This window comes from Panthera pardus, unplaced genomic scaffold (genome assembly GCF_024362965.1).
Source record: "Panthera pardus isolate Hobbes unplaced genomic scaffold, ASM2436296v1 HiC_scaffold_15, whole genome shotgun sequence".
Classification (NCBI taxonomy): domain Eukaryota; kingdom Metazoa; phylum Chordata; class Mammalia; order Carnivora; family Felidae; genus Panthera; species Panthera pardus.
The window spans coordinates 75560331-75573070 of record NW_026526710.1 but is presented as its reverse complement, the minus strand read 5'-3'; the positions used below and the strand labels follow the sequence as shown (position 1 = coordinate 75573070).

Sequence of the window (12740 nt, the reverse complement as noted above, 5' to 3'; positions counted from 1 at the left end):
AATTCACTCCACACAGGGGGCTAGAGGAGAGCTAAGAGCAAGCAGCCATGCCCAAGGGGTCAGGCCCCCTACCTCCACCCCCTCCCTCCATCTTCTGAGCTCCTGGGACATTGTTGTAGGTGAATCTTCCTGTGAATTCATGATGTGCAGAGACACAAGACCCTGTCCTTGGCAAGTGTTAGAAAGGACCCACAAGAGTAACGAGTGCTGGAGAAGCGTGCTAGAACTCCCACACATAACCCCGTCATATTCTGGTGGGAATATAAAATGGCATAGTCTGGCGGTTCAGAATCAAACACAGAATTACCATATTGACAGTGAGTTCACTCCTTGGTATATGCCCAAGAGATGAAAACATACGTCCATGCTGAAATTTCTACGCGAAAGGTCACGTCAGCATCATTCACGATAGCCAAAGAGTGACCAAACCCAAATGTACACTGGCACATGAATGGATTACAAACAGTGCTATTATCACACGATGGAACGTTATTTAGTCATATAAAGAAACGAAGCAGCAACACATGCTACAATATGGGTGAAGACCGCTAAGTGGAAGGAACATGAGACAAGGCCATACACCCTGCAAGTCCATCTAAATGAAAAATCCAGAACAGACAAATTCACAGAGACAAGAAGATTAGTGGCTTCCAGAGACTGTGGTAAGGGAGAACCATGGAGGGGTCTCTTAGTGGGGGTGATGAAACTCTTCTGGAATTAATTCATGGTGATCTGCACAACCTTGTCACTGTACTACAAACTAGTGAATTTTACATTTTAAAAAAGGAAGCTCATAGCATGTGAACTATAAATTCGACCCACAGTACAAATAGCCCCCACCCTCATGGCAGGGCAGATGTTGTGCCAGATGTCCCACGATCACCACCCTCTCCCCACCACAGCCAGGCTTCAGGGTACGGTGTATCTGGGGAAAAACACTTTCTTTCGTCTGCCTCTTTCCCCGCCCTCCTATTAATTTCTACTAAACCCCAGCTTGAGAGAGCTGTCTGGGGGAAGGGAGGGTTGGATATGATTTGATTCTCTCTCTGAGCCTCACGCTCAAAGGAAATCACCCTGATTTGGTTCGCCACTCGCTGTTCTTGGCTGTCTCAGGACGGAGCCCTAAACGGGCATCTGAAAGCCCAGCCTCCTCTCCTGGTGACCGTGGGACTTAGTATTTGACTGAGCCTCACCTCTTCCGATTTTGTAGGAAGACTTTATTTTCTTTTGAGAGTGCAGAAGGTTCCTTTCACTTAAACACAAGGAGATATGTCATCTCAAACCCAGAGTCTGTCTAACCTAGTCTGGGTAGCGGATACACAGGCAGGTTCCTGAGCCAGCTTATCTGCCTGGATAGCTCACCTGTGCAATTCACTACCCCTAGAAACCTGAGCCTTTATTCAACTGCTCTGTGCCTCGTTTCTGTCATCTGTGAAATGGGGATAACAAAGAGACCTGCCTTAATAAGCTGTTAAAGGTGTCCCCACTCGATAGAAGTCAGGTTTTTAATATTAGCCCATCTATGCACGTGAGCAGCGTAAGGTTCCAGTGATAGAAGAATTAACCATGGCATTCAAAGAACACCTTTTCCTCATTTTTTCTTACCACTTTTTCTGACTATGGTGTCCAGTCCATGAATATGACACCGGAATAGTGAAGGCCAAGTGACAGATAAACGTCATGATTCTGGAGCTCAAACGATCTATTTTTGATTCATATTTATACAAAAAAATCAGAATTCTGCCACTCGAGATGGTTCCTGTTGATATCGATTGTTCTTCTCATTGTGAGCAGGTGAACACCGCGAGGTAAATGAGCCCCACACTGATCTTCAAACACAGAGAAAATCCGGGACTGGCTGCGAGGGGGCATGGGCGGTCCCAAGGAGGACAGTTCTCAAGGCACAGCCTTTAGGGGAAGACAACAGACTCTTGTTCCCTGGCTATTGCTGGGCCACCTCGGCAGTAGAGCTTTCGACAGAACTCGAGCTATTTTCCTGGTTATACAGAATAATTACTAAGGAAATGGACAGGCTGAACAAGCCTGTTTCAGAACAGGAGACAGAAAATGTAAACTTTTTCACTATTTCTGTTTGATGTGGGCCTTAAAGACATCAACATCCAAGAGAAGACTTTTTAAGGGTTATTTCCAGGTGGCTGTAGCAGGTGGGTGAGAGGAAGCTGGCATTTTAACTTTATCCTCACTGGTACTAGAAAAGACACCTACATGCATCTCCTAAGAGCCGAGGATTGCAGGGCTGCAGTATTTTCTGCTGCATGTGGAAAGGAAGTACAGTAATGGAACAATCATGTTTTATTCTCATAAATATTTTGAGTGGATACATGTCACGGTTAGCCTGATTAAGAAATCAAAAGTTGATTTACTTGAAATACCAACTGCAAGGAGGAGCGGAAGGTGGCAGGAGAGAGGTATATATATTCAGGATCTCCCCACTCACTGCAAACAGGCTGACAGGCTCCCTGCCCACCTCTGCTTCCTCCAGGGACACAGGTAAGTGCTTCCAGCCGCTCCAGCTTAATAACTGGAATCATTTCTGAAAATAATGGCAATGACGCTTTATAGCATGCGTCTATTTCATTCCATGCGATTATATTCTACTTACTCTGCCAGAGTACATTTGAAACACCTTCTTCATCTGATTTACCCTTTATTTATTTATTTCTGATTATGCAATGCCCCCTGTGGAACATGGGGGGTGGGGAGAGGGTCTGGCACCCACAGAACCTTGAAGGAAAAGGCAGAGAGGTGCCTCATGGGACACGGCTGAATGTTATGACATGAATCTGTGTGTTAGTATCTGCAATAAAGCATTTTCTACCGAGGCCTAGTCCTGCCAGTAATGAAAGAAAGAAAGAAAGAAAGAAAGAAAGAAAGAAAGAAAGAAAGAAAGAAAGAAAGAAAGAAAGAAGTTCCATTACTTTATCACAAAAGTTTTTTTTTATGTGTACAGTAATTTTGATAGTTGTCTAATTATGAAATTTATACATGTACATTGCAAGGGGTTAAAAAGTAAAAGGAAGAAAAACTTTAGTTGCCAAAATCCCACAATCCAAATAAAAGTCATTTCTTTTCAGAAAATTTCATTATACCAGGGCACCTGGGTGGCTCAGTCTGTTAAGTGTCTGACTTAGACTCAGGTCATGATCTCGCGGTCTGTCCGTGGGTTCAAGCCGTGCATCAGGCTCTGTGCTGACAGCTCAGAGCCTGGAGACTGCTTCAGATTCTCTGTGTCTCTCTCTTTCTGCTCCTCCTCAGCTCTCTCTCTCTCTCAAAAATAAACATTTAAAAAAAATTTTTTTAAGAAAATTCATGATAGACTAACCCTCCCTTCAGTAAAGCCATAATATGAACCTGATGCTTCTCTAGGAACTCCAGGTCACATCAAGGTCGCCATGGATTCACTCAGTGAAGCAAACACCCACTTTGCATTGGATCTGTTCCAGCAGTTCAAACTATCAAAGAAGAATGACAACATCTTCTATTCCCCTTTATCCATCGCATCAGCATTAGCCATGACCTACTTAGGAGCCAAAGAAAACACCGCCCTCGAAATTGGGAAGGTAGGTGTCAGCTGCCTACACACTGACCAGCCTAGACGGATCTCTCCGTTGGCTTGGGTGCAGATGACCACAGATCCGGCTGTAGAGCACAGGAGGCTGGGCAAACATTCCCATAACTGGGTGAGCACAGAGCTGTGGGGAGCACACGCCCTCCCCTGGGCTCTGCCCCATTTGCCTCCCTGTGCCTACATTTCCTCTGGGAGCTGGGATGAACTCCTACAACTGCACAACAAGTAGAGGAGAGGCTTAAATGGAAGAGTAACAGTCAAAGTGAGGTGCTGACTGAAATCCATGGAAAACATCCTCACGTTTCCTGAACAATGAATAACAACACAGGATTCTTTGAAGTGGCCGGTGATCAATCAGCTTTGCGGTCGTTTTTCAAGGAGCAAATGCTTACGCTGCAGTTTTCTCTTTTTCCTTTGCGTATTGGTTTTGTTTGGTTTGCTATGAGGTTTTGTTTTGTTTGTATTGGGGTTCTTTCTCTCTTTTTGACTTCCAGATCTTTTAAGTACTTTTCTTGTCCCACTTCCTGCCTCTTCCAGGTCCTTCACCTCAACGAAGCCACACACAACACGAGAGGAAGAACTACGACAGATCACGTGAGTCACAGAGCACTGGGGTCTAGAAGGAGAATCACACACCCAAGAGGGTCCCACTTTAAAACGGGAATTTCAGATAAACTGGGAAAAGTCAGCTTTTAGGAGAAATCTTAAGCAAAATAGATCGGACAGAGTTGTTTCTCATTTCATATTACATATTGATTTCTTTCGTATTTTTGTTTCCGGAGTGGAGATCACTACTGTTCTTAAAGAGCTTCAAATTCCTGCTCTGCTGTTCACCACTGGGGAACGTGAACAAGACACAACTGCTCTGAGGCACAGTGACCTCAGCCTGGAGAACTGGGAGTAATAAAAGAATCTGCCTCAGTACATACAGACAGATGTAAAACATTACGACAGTGCCTAGATTACTGGAAACCCTGACAAATTTTATGTATTGTCATCATAGAAAAACAATAATTACAGTAATCATAAAACTGTTGCTAAAATAGTATCATTTTAATTAATTCACAAATGGAATTAAGAGGAATAAGCACACATCCAAGTAAATTGTGAAAAATGATTATATGAGTTATAGAGTTTATAACCTGATGGTCCAAATCTCTTAGCTAGCAAGTGGAAGTTTCTGGATTCAGACAGGCCTAGGTTCAAAAATTGTCGCTGGCTACCCATGGCTCTTTGGAAAGTTTATTTAATTCTGAGTTTCTTTTTTCATCTGAATTAGTCTAAAGACCCACAGATACCAATGTGAAGTCCTTACCAGGCACATACTGTTCCTACATGTAAGAGTACGGCTATCATGAGTGAAGGTCATGGTCAGTAGGTCTTAGAACATAATATCATCTAGGAGGGCACAGGACTTCATGTCATAATGTAACTGAAATGTACAAATCCAACATTATCATACCAGTGATGCTGCTAAAATGAAATATGCTTCTAGTCCTTAGGGAGCTTACGTTTAGCTGGGAAGCTTAACCTAATTGTTTGTAGCAATTAGAAGGCAATCCAATGGTGGAATTGTACTGCATCTACAGTTCAAAAGTGAAAAGACTGGATTATTTAGAGCAGGAACAAAGAATTTCCTAGAAGAGGCTGAATGTAAAGATTCTGAAGAATATTTAAGTAAATCCACCGAAAATCAGGGAACAACAATGAATGTCATCTGTGGGAATACCAAACTTTACCTTCAGATCTAATAGATATACACGGGGTTAGTATTTATATTTACGTTGACAGAGACTACAATGAGCTTACTTTTTGATATTTGAAGGTTGAAAAGTTGGGCAATGTGCACCACCAATTTCAAAAGCTTCTAACGGAATTAAAGAAACCCACTGATGCATATGAACTGAACATTGCCAACAAGTTCTATGGAGAAAACAAGTTTCCATTTCTTCAAGTAAGTTTCACCTGGCCTTCCACACCTTATTTGAATCCTGGGCCGTCAGTCCTTCAATGACCAAACGGGAGACAGTCAGGCAGATGAACCTGGCTGATCCACATGGGGAGCATTTACACAGGGTGCAAGATTCCCTTGCCTCAACTATACCAGATGAAGTTTCCTAGAACCTGACAATCTGCCAGTATACAGTGTGGGTTCAGGGATTACTTTATAACCCAAGGGAAGCCTCAGTAGCATAGGAAGTCATGAGATGCCCCTCGTGAGCTGACACCACTGTTACACAGTATAAATTTTGATGGGCAATGACTAATGGGATACTGATGAGAGGGCAGGCTTGTGAGTCTCTAAGGAGAGTTGGGGAAGTACCAGGGAAGACTGAATGCCCAGAATGGAAGACTAAGGATTGACAGTACTGGTGAGGAGTCCCAGAAGCACACCATCTCCTTTGGGGCATCACGCTTTGCAGTTTGCAACCCACGGCCTCTCCTGTCCCAGCCTAGGTACAGAAGGCATTGCCCTTCGAAGACTTCATTCTTGCACCAGCCTGTGCTTCCTTTTCACATTACCCACGTGGTAACTGTGTAAAATATGCATGGGCAGGAAAAAGTAGATTTCTCCAGGGTTCGTCTAGATTCCTTGTACTCTGTCTTGTCAAGATTGAAGATAATTAACTTGGGAATACATAGTTACTGACAAATTACTCTTAATTCTTCTTTGTGTCCTTCCTTCCTTCCCACATCAAAGGAATATATGGAGAACGTCAAGAAATTTTACCTAGCCAGTGTGGAATCTGTTGATTTTCAAAAGGCGGCAGAAGAAACTCGTAAGAAGATTAATTCCTGGGTGGAAAGCCAAACAAATGGTAGAGTATGGGAGCTCTCCCATTTAAAAAACAAAACAAAACACTTTTGAGTCCCTGCTGTGCATGAAACCTATTCTTGACACCCTATGGGATGCCCGTGGGGCGGGGCTTGGCTTTGAAGAGAGGATGGAGAAGGGCACTGCAGATGACCGAATGGTCCAAGTCAACGTGGAGAGTAACAAGGGGAGCCCGGGAGGTAGAACAGAAAGACGACTACAAGGAAACATGGCTGGCAATCTGTGTTTGCTCGTGGCCAGAGATGACCGGATATCTGTGAACCTCAACACTCTGCTCAGACCCTGTCTTCGGTTCACATCCTCTGTTCTCTATTCTAGTGGAGAATAAAGAGGAAGACACCGCGGGGAGTGGTGTCTGACAGCACGTATGTTTCAGACTAGAGAGCTCGCGCCATTTGTCCTAAAGAACAATCAAGCCCTATTTCCTCACAGCCATGAGCCTAAAGTTGAAAAACAGAAAGGAAAGGAGGGAGGGAGGAGTGGAAGAACTGAGGGAGTGGAAGAACTGAGGTGGAGTCGCTTGCAAGAGCAGCTGACCCCAGTGTATGACTCTTCAGTGTGTGGTGACCGAAGTCCTCCAAAAACAGAAGCTGAACACCTTTCCCATGACAACGAGGGGTGTCTCTATCAGGCTGGTGCCGTGAGGCAAGCTGAACCTCGAGAACCACTGCTCACTGTCCCTAAAGTATTGACTTGTGTGAATAATTAATGATTGCTTGTAACTTTCAGAGCATCTTCCAAACAAACCACTTGTACTTCTACGGCAGACCTCTGATGTTCTTACTTTTGCAGGAAAAATCAAGGATCTGCTTCCCGAAAACTCTCTTGAGTCTACCGTTCTGGTTCTGGTGAACGCAGTCTATTTCAAAGGACTGTGGGACAAGAAATTTGATAAAAAATATACGGTGGAGGAAAAATTTTGGCTGAACAAGGTATTATAATTGATTTATTTATTTAATGTTTATTTATTTTTGAGAGAGAGAGAGACAGAGCATGAGTTGGGGAGGGGCAGAGAGAGAGGGAGACCCAGAATCTGAAGCAGGCTCCTGACTCCGAGCTGTCAGCACAGAGCCCGACGCGGGGCTTGAACTCACAGACCGTGAGATCATGAATGGAGCCAATGTTGGACGCTTAACAGATAGAGCCACCCAGGTGCCCCTGTAATTTATTTATAATGATGTAACACAGTCATACATGGAATGTTAACTTTCAACTCCTATCTGATAGTGTGTACAACTGCAGGTAGAAAACAGAATTTGTCATGGCTGCATTGTCCTCTTCTTTGATTTTTTTGACTCTATTTACTTGGGGATACTTGAAGAACCCTACCATCTGTTAGAAGGAGGATGTGTATCTCAATAGCGTTATCTTCCGTTGAATAATGCCTCACTTGGCATTTGTTTGCCACGTCAATTACCTCAGGATACAAGCAAACCCGTGCAGATGATGAAACAATCCAGTGTCTTCAATTTCACCTCACTGGAGGACGTACAGGCCAAGATCCTGGAAATGCCATACAAAGGCAAGGATCTAAGCATGATGTTGCTGTTGCCAAATGAAGTGGACGGTCTGCAGAAGGTACAGTCTTGTATCTCTGATTCTTCCTACTATTGCCTGACTTCCCAGCAGTACAATGCTTGTGTGCGTCATTCACTGCACCAATGATCACAGTTAGCTGGTGGTGGCTGACAGAGTTCAAGTACAGAGTACGTCATTTCTTCTCTGCCAACAGCCTAAAAAAGAATTGTTAAGCAGAATCTGGAATGCTGTGTGTTCCAAAAAGTAAATATCTTTTTTTTTTTTACATTTTATTTATTTTTGAGAGAGAGAGACAGAGAGAGACAGAGCACAAGTGGGGGAGAGGCAGAGAGAGAGAGGGAGACACAGAATCTGAAGCAGGCTCCAGGCTCTGAGCTGTCAGCACAGAGCCCGACATGGGGCTCAAACTCACAAACCGTGAGATCATGACCTGAGCCGAAGCCAGACGCTTAACCAACTGAGCCACCCAGGCGCCCCTCAAACAGTAAAGATCTTAAATATCGCAGCGTGATATAGAAGATTATACAGAAAATCTCAACATCACAGGTCCCATTAATATTCTGAAAAACCTACCTAGGTACACACATTAATATTTTGCAACCATAAGAACTTCTAATATATTCCAGTCTATTCACGTGAAGACAAGGAAATAAGCACTCATATGTAGGCAACGTGACACATGGAAATATTTGCAAGCTCACTTATAAACAAAACGAGCAAATTAAAACAACAAAGGGTACATTTGAAATATTAAATCACAGTCGTTTTGCAGACAACGGACAAACAGATTTAGCTTTTCAATCTGGAAGTATTCTGTTGCTAGGAGCTCGAAAATCATTCAGAGTCTCATTGCTCAGAGACAAACAAACAAACAAACAAACAAACAAAAAATGTGTGTGGAGGGACTACCATTTTCCTCTTAAAACTGTTATAATGAAGTTAATATAGAAGAATACCAACAATAGTATCTGACGCATAAAAGACAATCCAAAGATGGCAGCTTGCAATGACTCCAACAGCCCGTGATGCTGCTGACATCCCAGTGACCTTGCTGCAACCAAAACAGATACTGTGCTAACGCTGGGCTTTGGAGATCCTCAGGGAAAGTAATACGGCAGTACACATGAAGAGCCACGACCCTGTGCATACTCCAGCTCAGCAATCCTCATGATCAATAACATCAGGAATCCCAGTCCTGGGATTTTAACTTAAAGTAACGAATCCAACAAGGCAAGGAGCTCAAAATATTGAAAGGTTCAGAACGAGGAACAATGGCGTATCTTCCTATCGCCAAGAGTTTAACTTAGCGACTGACACATAGTGAATGTTTAAAAATATGTATACGTTGAATCATCAATTTAGTGTTAATAGTGTGTAACGATTTAAACTTGTTTAGAGTACTATATATCTGTATGAGAAATGTTTACAAATAGGTCAAGCAAGAAAAAGGAATATAAGTAGGACATACACTATCATCATTATTTAAATCAGGGTGTAAAAAGTTAGGTATACAAGGATAGTAACAAGACGAGTCTATTTGAAAATGAAGCATGTCATGTGGGGACTGTAAAAAATAGATACATAGTTCATTTCTCACAAAATGATCTGATTTAATAATTCTGTCGCGCATATATGTATGCATATGTATCCATGTGTATATATTTATACAATGCATATGTATTTATGGATACAGAAATATAACACAGTCATGAATATATAGTACATTTTTCAATTGTATAATATCTTTTTATGACTGTGTTATTTTTGCCTCCTCAGATAAGATGTAATAAACTGAATCTCCTGTATTTACATTTACTGTCAAAATAAAAGGTTTCTATAATTCAATCCAATGTTAAATCATGTTTGATGTCCAATGAGAATCATGTCGGTTGTTCCTGTTTTCTACCGCTGTAGCTTGAAGACCAGCTCACCGCTGAGAAACTAGCAGAGTGGACGAGCTCACAAAATATGAGCGATAGATGGGTGGATTTATATTTACCTCGGTTCAAAGTGGAAGACGACTATGACCTCAAGGCCACGCTGCAAGCCTTGGGGATGCTGGACGCCTTCAATACACAGAGAGCCAACTTCTCAGGCATGACAGGGAGCCTGGATCTCGCGGTGTCTAAAGCCCTCCACAAGTCCTTTGTGGAGGTGACTGAAGAGGGCACCGAGGCCACAGCTTCTACAGACGTAAATGCTGGGTATACATCACTGCCAACTTACCATTTTCGTTGTGATCACCCTTTCCTGTTCTTCATCAAGCACAATAAGACCAACTGCATTCTCTTCCTGGGCAGAGTCTCTTCCCCTTAGATACAATTAGCCTGCCACTACTTACTGAGAAATGCAGTTTTTCCAGTACACTGACTGCTAAAAATAACATATTCTCTTTCATTCTTTTGTTCCTTTCCAATCTCATAGTCATCACTGGGAACGTAATGGTTGTCTATCTATCTCCCTCTTTCTACAAACACATGTAAACCTACTTTATCTCCCCATGATAATTCCCCTTTGGACAAAATGTTCAACACGAGGTAAAAGGATATTTTAATACTCTATCTTCTACTAAATTTGAATAATATCTATTTCAAAAACCATATCTACTCTTCAAACGTACTAACCTAAATACCCACATTTATTTGAATTTAGGTGACATCTAGCACCCTTACTTGTCTAAATTTCTTTTGTTTTGTGAAATAGATGATCAATAAAACATTTATTCAAATTATTTGTTGCTTTCCTCTTTTTTTCGTTTCAACAAAGTACAAGTGACCCACCACACAGAGGAAAGATAATTTAAAAATATACTATCACATTAAAAAGAAAATTCAAAATAGGAGCAGAGCATGGTAAGGCTGAAGGTAGTTTGGTACCAAACATGAAAGGTGCCGTAGGCCACGTTCACAACTTTCTATTTTATCCTAAAACAAATGGAAAGCCAGCACGGGTTTCGTTTGTTTCCCAAAGATGAGACTGAGATCATCATATCTGCATTTTAAAATTATATCTCTGGCTATTGTGATATAAATGGATGAGAGAAAAGAACAGTGTAGATACAGTGAGATTAATCAGTAAGCCATCAGAATGTCAGAAGTGGCACTGGGGAAAACCAGATATGTAAGAATTACTTCACAAGTAAAGTGCACAGAATTCCAGCAACACATTATATATGACAGAAATGAGAGACAGAAGCCAAAAACCATGTCCAAGTTTCTGGCCTACCCAACTGGTCGCATGGAAGAAGATTTTGTTTTGGAAGGAAGAAAAGATCGTGGGTTTAGGTTTGTATCTGTCGAATTTTAACTGCTTTTTTTTTAAGTTTATTTATTTTGGGGGGGTGCGCATGCAGGGGGGAAGGGCAAAGAGAGAGAAAGAGAATCCCAAGCAGGCTCTGCACTGTGAGTGCAGACGCAGGTACAGGGCTTGAACTCACAAACCATGAGATCATGACGTGAGCTGAAATCAAGAGTCCGACACTTCACCAACTGAGCCCCCCAGATGCCCCTTAATTATTTTTGAGACATCTCAATGGACTTGTCCAGTAAGCACTAGAATACATGAGTCCAGAAAGCCAGTGCAGGATATGATCTGAAGCTCTAAATTTGTCATGTTCAACATAAAAGTTTTTCCATATTTATTCAGGAACTCTAAAACTTGGTTAAAAAAAAATAAATAAAAAAGGGCAGCTAAAGGCAAGAATGAGATCCTGGGGAGAGAATGTAACGTGATGAGAAAGGAGGGCCTAGAACTGCCTCTGAAGTACATCAACATACAAAGATCAGGTATTGACAAGTTTTAGTTTCTAGGACACAGCTTTGCTTAAAAGGACTGTGTTCATTCCAAATCCTTCTCAGTCAGTACTGAATCCCCGCTGATTTCATAAAACGTGAATTCTGGAGGATTTGAGAAAGGTCTAAATTTTCTCCGGCAGAATTCAGCAGCCCAAGAACACAGCAGAGCAAGTAAATATTTCAGCACGTAAGGATAAGACTCGGCCACGAGAACTGAGCGACCACGCGGTGAACAGGCTGGGAAAGGAAGGCAAGGTGGCCCGCGGCTGTCTGGATGCACAGAGAGGCTCTGGGCTACCTGACAAGGCTGAAGAAAAGAAATGAGAGGAATGAGTTGGTGACAAATGTAAAAGGATCAGAAGGTTGGCCCAAGACCTGGGATCCTGAATAGTATTTTAAAAGAAAGTTTTCAGTAAGAAGTAAATTCAGAGTGTCAACGCTCAGTCTTCTAAATTCAGTCTTCACTCATTTCTAATGATTCAATGAAGGCGAAACTGGTATAGCATTCTGGGGGGTTCGAAGACTTGATTGTTGGAATGCCTTTAGACCACAACTTTCAACTGCTTGTTATTTTATTTGGGGTTCAAAAGAAACTTTACAAAAGCACGCAAGACAAAGGCTCATAGGCATCGGAATCCTATGCGGTAGAGGGCACGAATGATACCTAGTTGTGAGAACTGAAAACTTTTGCCTGCATTCTAGGCCAGTCAGAGAAGCAACCAGCGACTGCTGCCTGCACTGGGGCCCTGCGTAGGGAAATGGATGGAAAATTCAAATCTCGTGTCTTTATTTTTAAAGTAATACATTATAATTCGTTGCCTAACACAGGATATACTGACTCCGTATTGATAAATAAAGAAATGCCTCAGTGAAAAGTTGTATAAGGAATGGATAGTTACGTGCTCTCGAGCTTCTGCCCCCACAGAGTACACCTCGCACCCATCACAGGGGTCCAAACTCTAATTTTAGTTCTAAAAGCTGG

At 42.3% G+C, this 12740-nt stretch overlaps 1 protein-coding gene across 1 annotated transcript; it reads left to right on the top strand.

Annotated features, from left to right (window-relative positions):
• Window positions 1-2478: 2478 nt before the first annotated feature.
• Window positions 2479-10626, top strand: SERPINB3 (serpin family B member 3). The gene is made up of 8 exons (XM_019464183.2): window positions 2479-2511; window positions 3388-3581; window positions 4127-4183; window positions 5415-5543; window positions 6291-6408; window positions 7218-7357; window positions 7848-8003; window positions 9879-10626. The coding sequence occupies exons 2-8, from the start codon at window positions 3414-3416 to the stop codon at window positions 10278-10280; spliced, it is 1170 nt and encodes a 389-aa protein (XP_019319728.1). The 5' UTR covers window positions 2479-2511; window positions 3388-3413; the 3' UTR covers window positions 10281-10626.
• Window positions 10627-12740: the final 2114 nt, after the last annotated feature.

Coding starts and splice junctions, on each gene's coding strand:
- SERPINB3 (XM_019464183.2), top strand. CDS start 3,414: ATGGATTCACTCAGTGAAGCAAACACCCACTTTGCATTGGATCTGTTC. Junction 6,409..7,217: donor GGTGGAAAGCCAAACAAATG/GTAGAGTATGGG, acceptor TTACTTTTGCAG/GAAAAATCAAGGATCTGCTT. Junction 8,004..9,878: donor AAGTGGACGGTCTGCAGAAG/GTACAGTCTTGT, acceptor CTACCGCTGTAG/CTTGAAGACCAGCTCACCGC.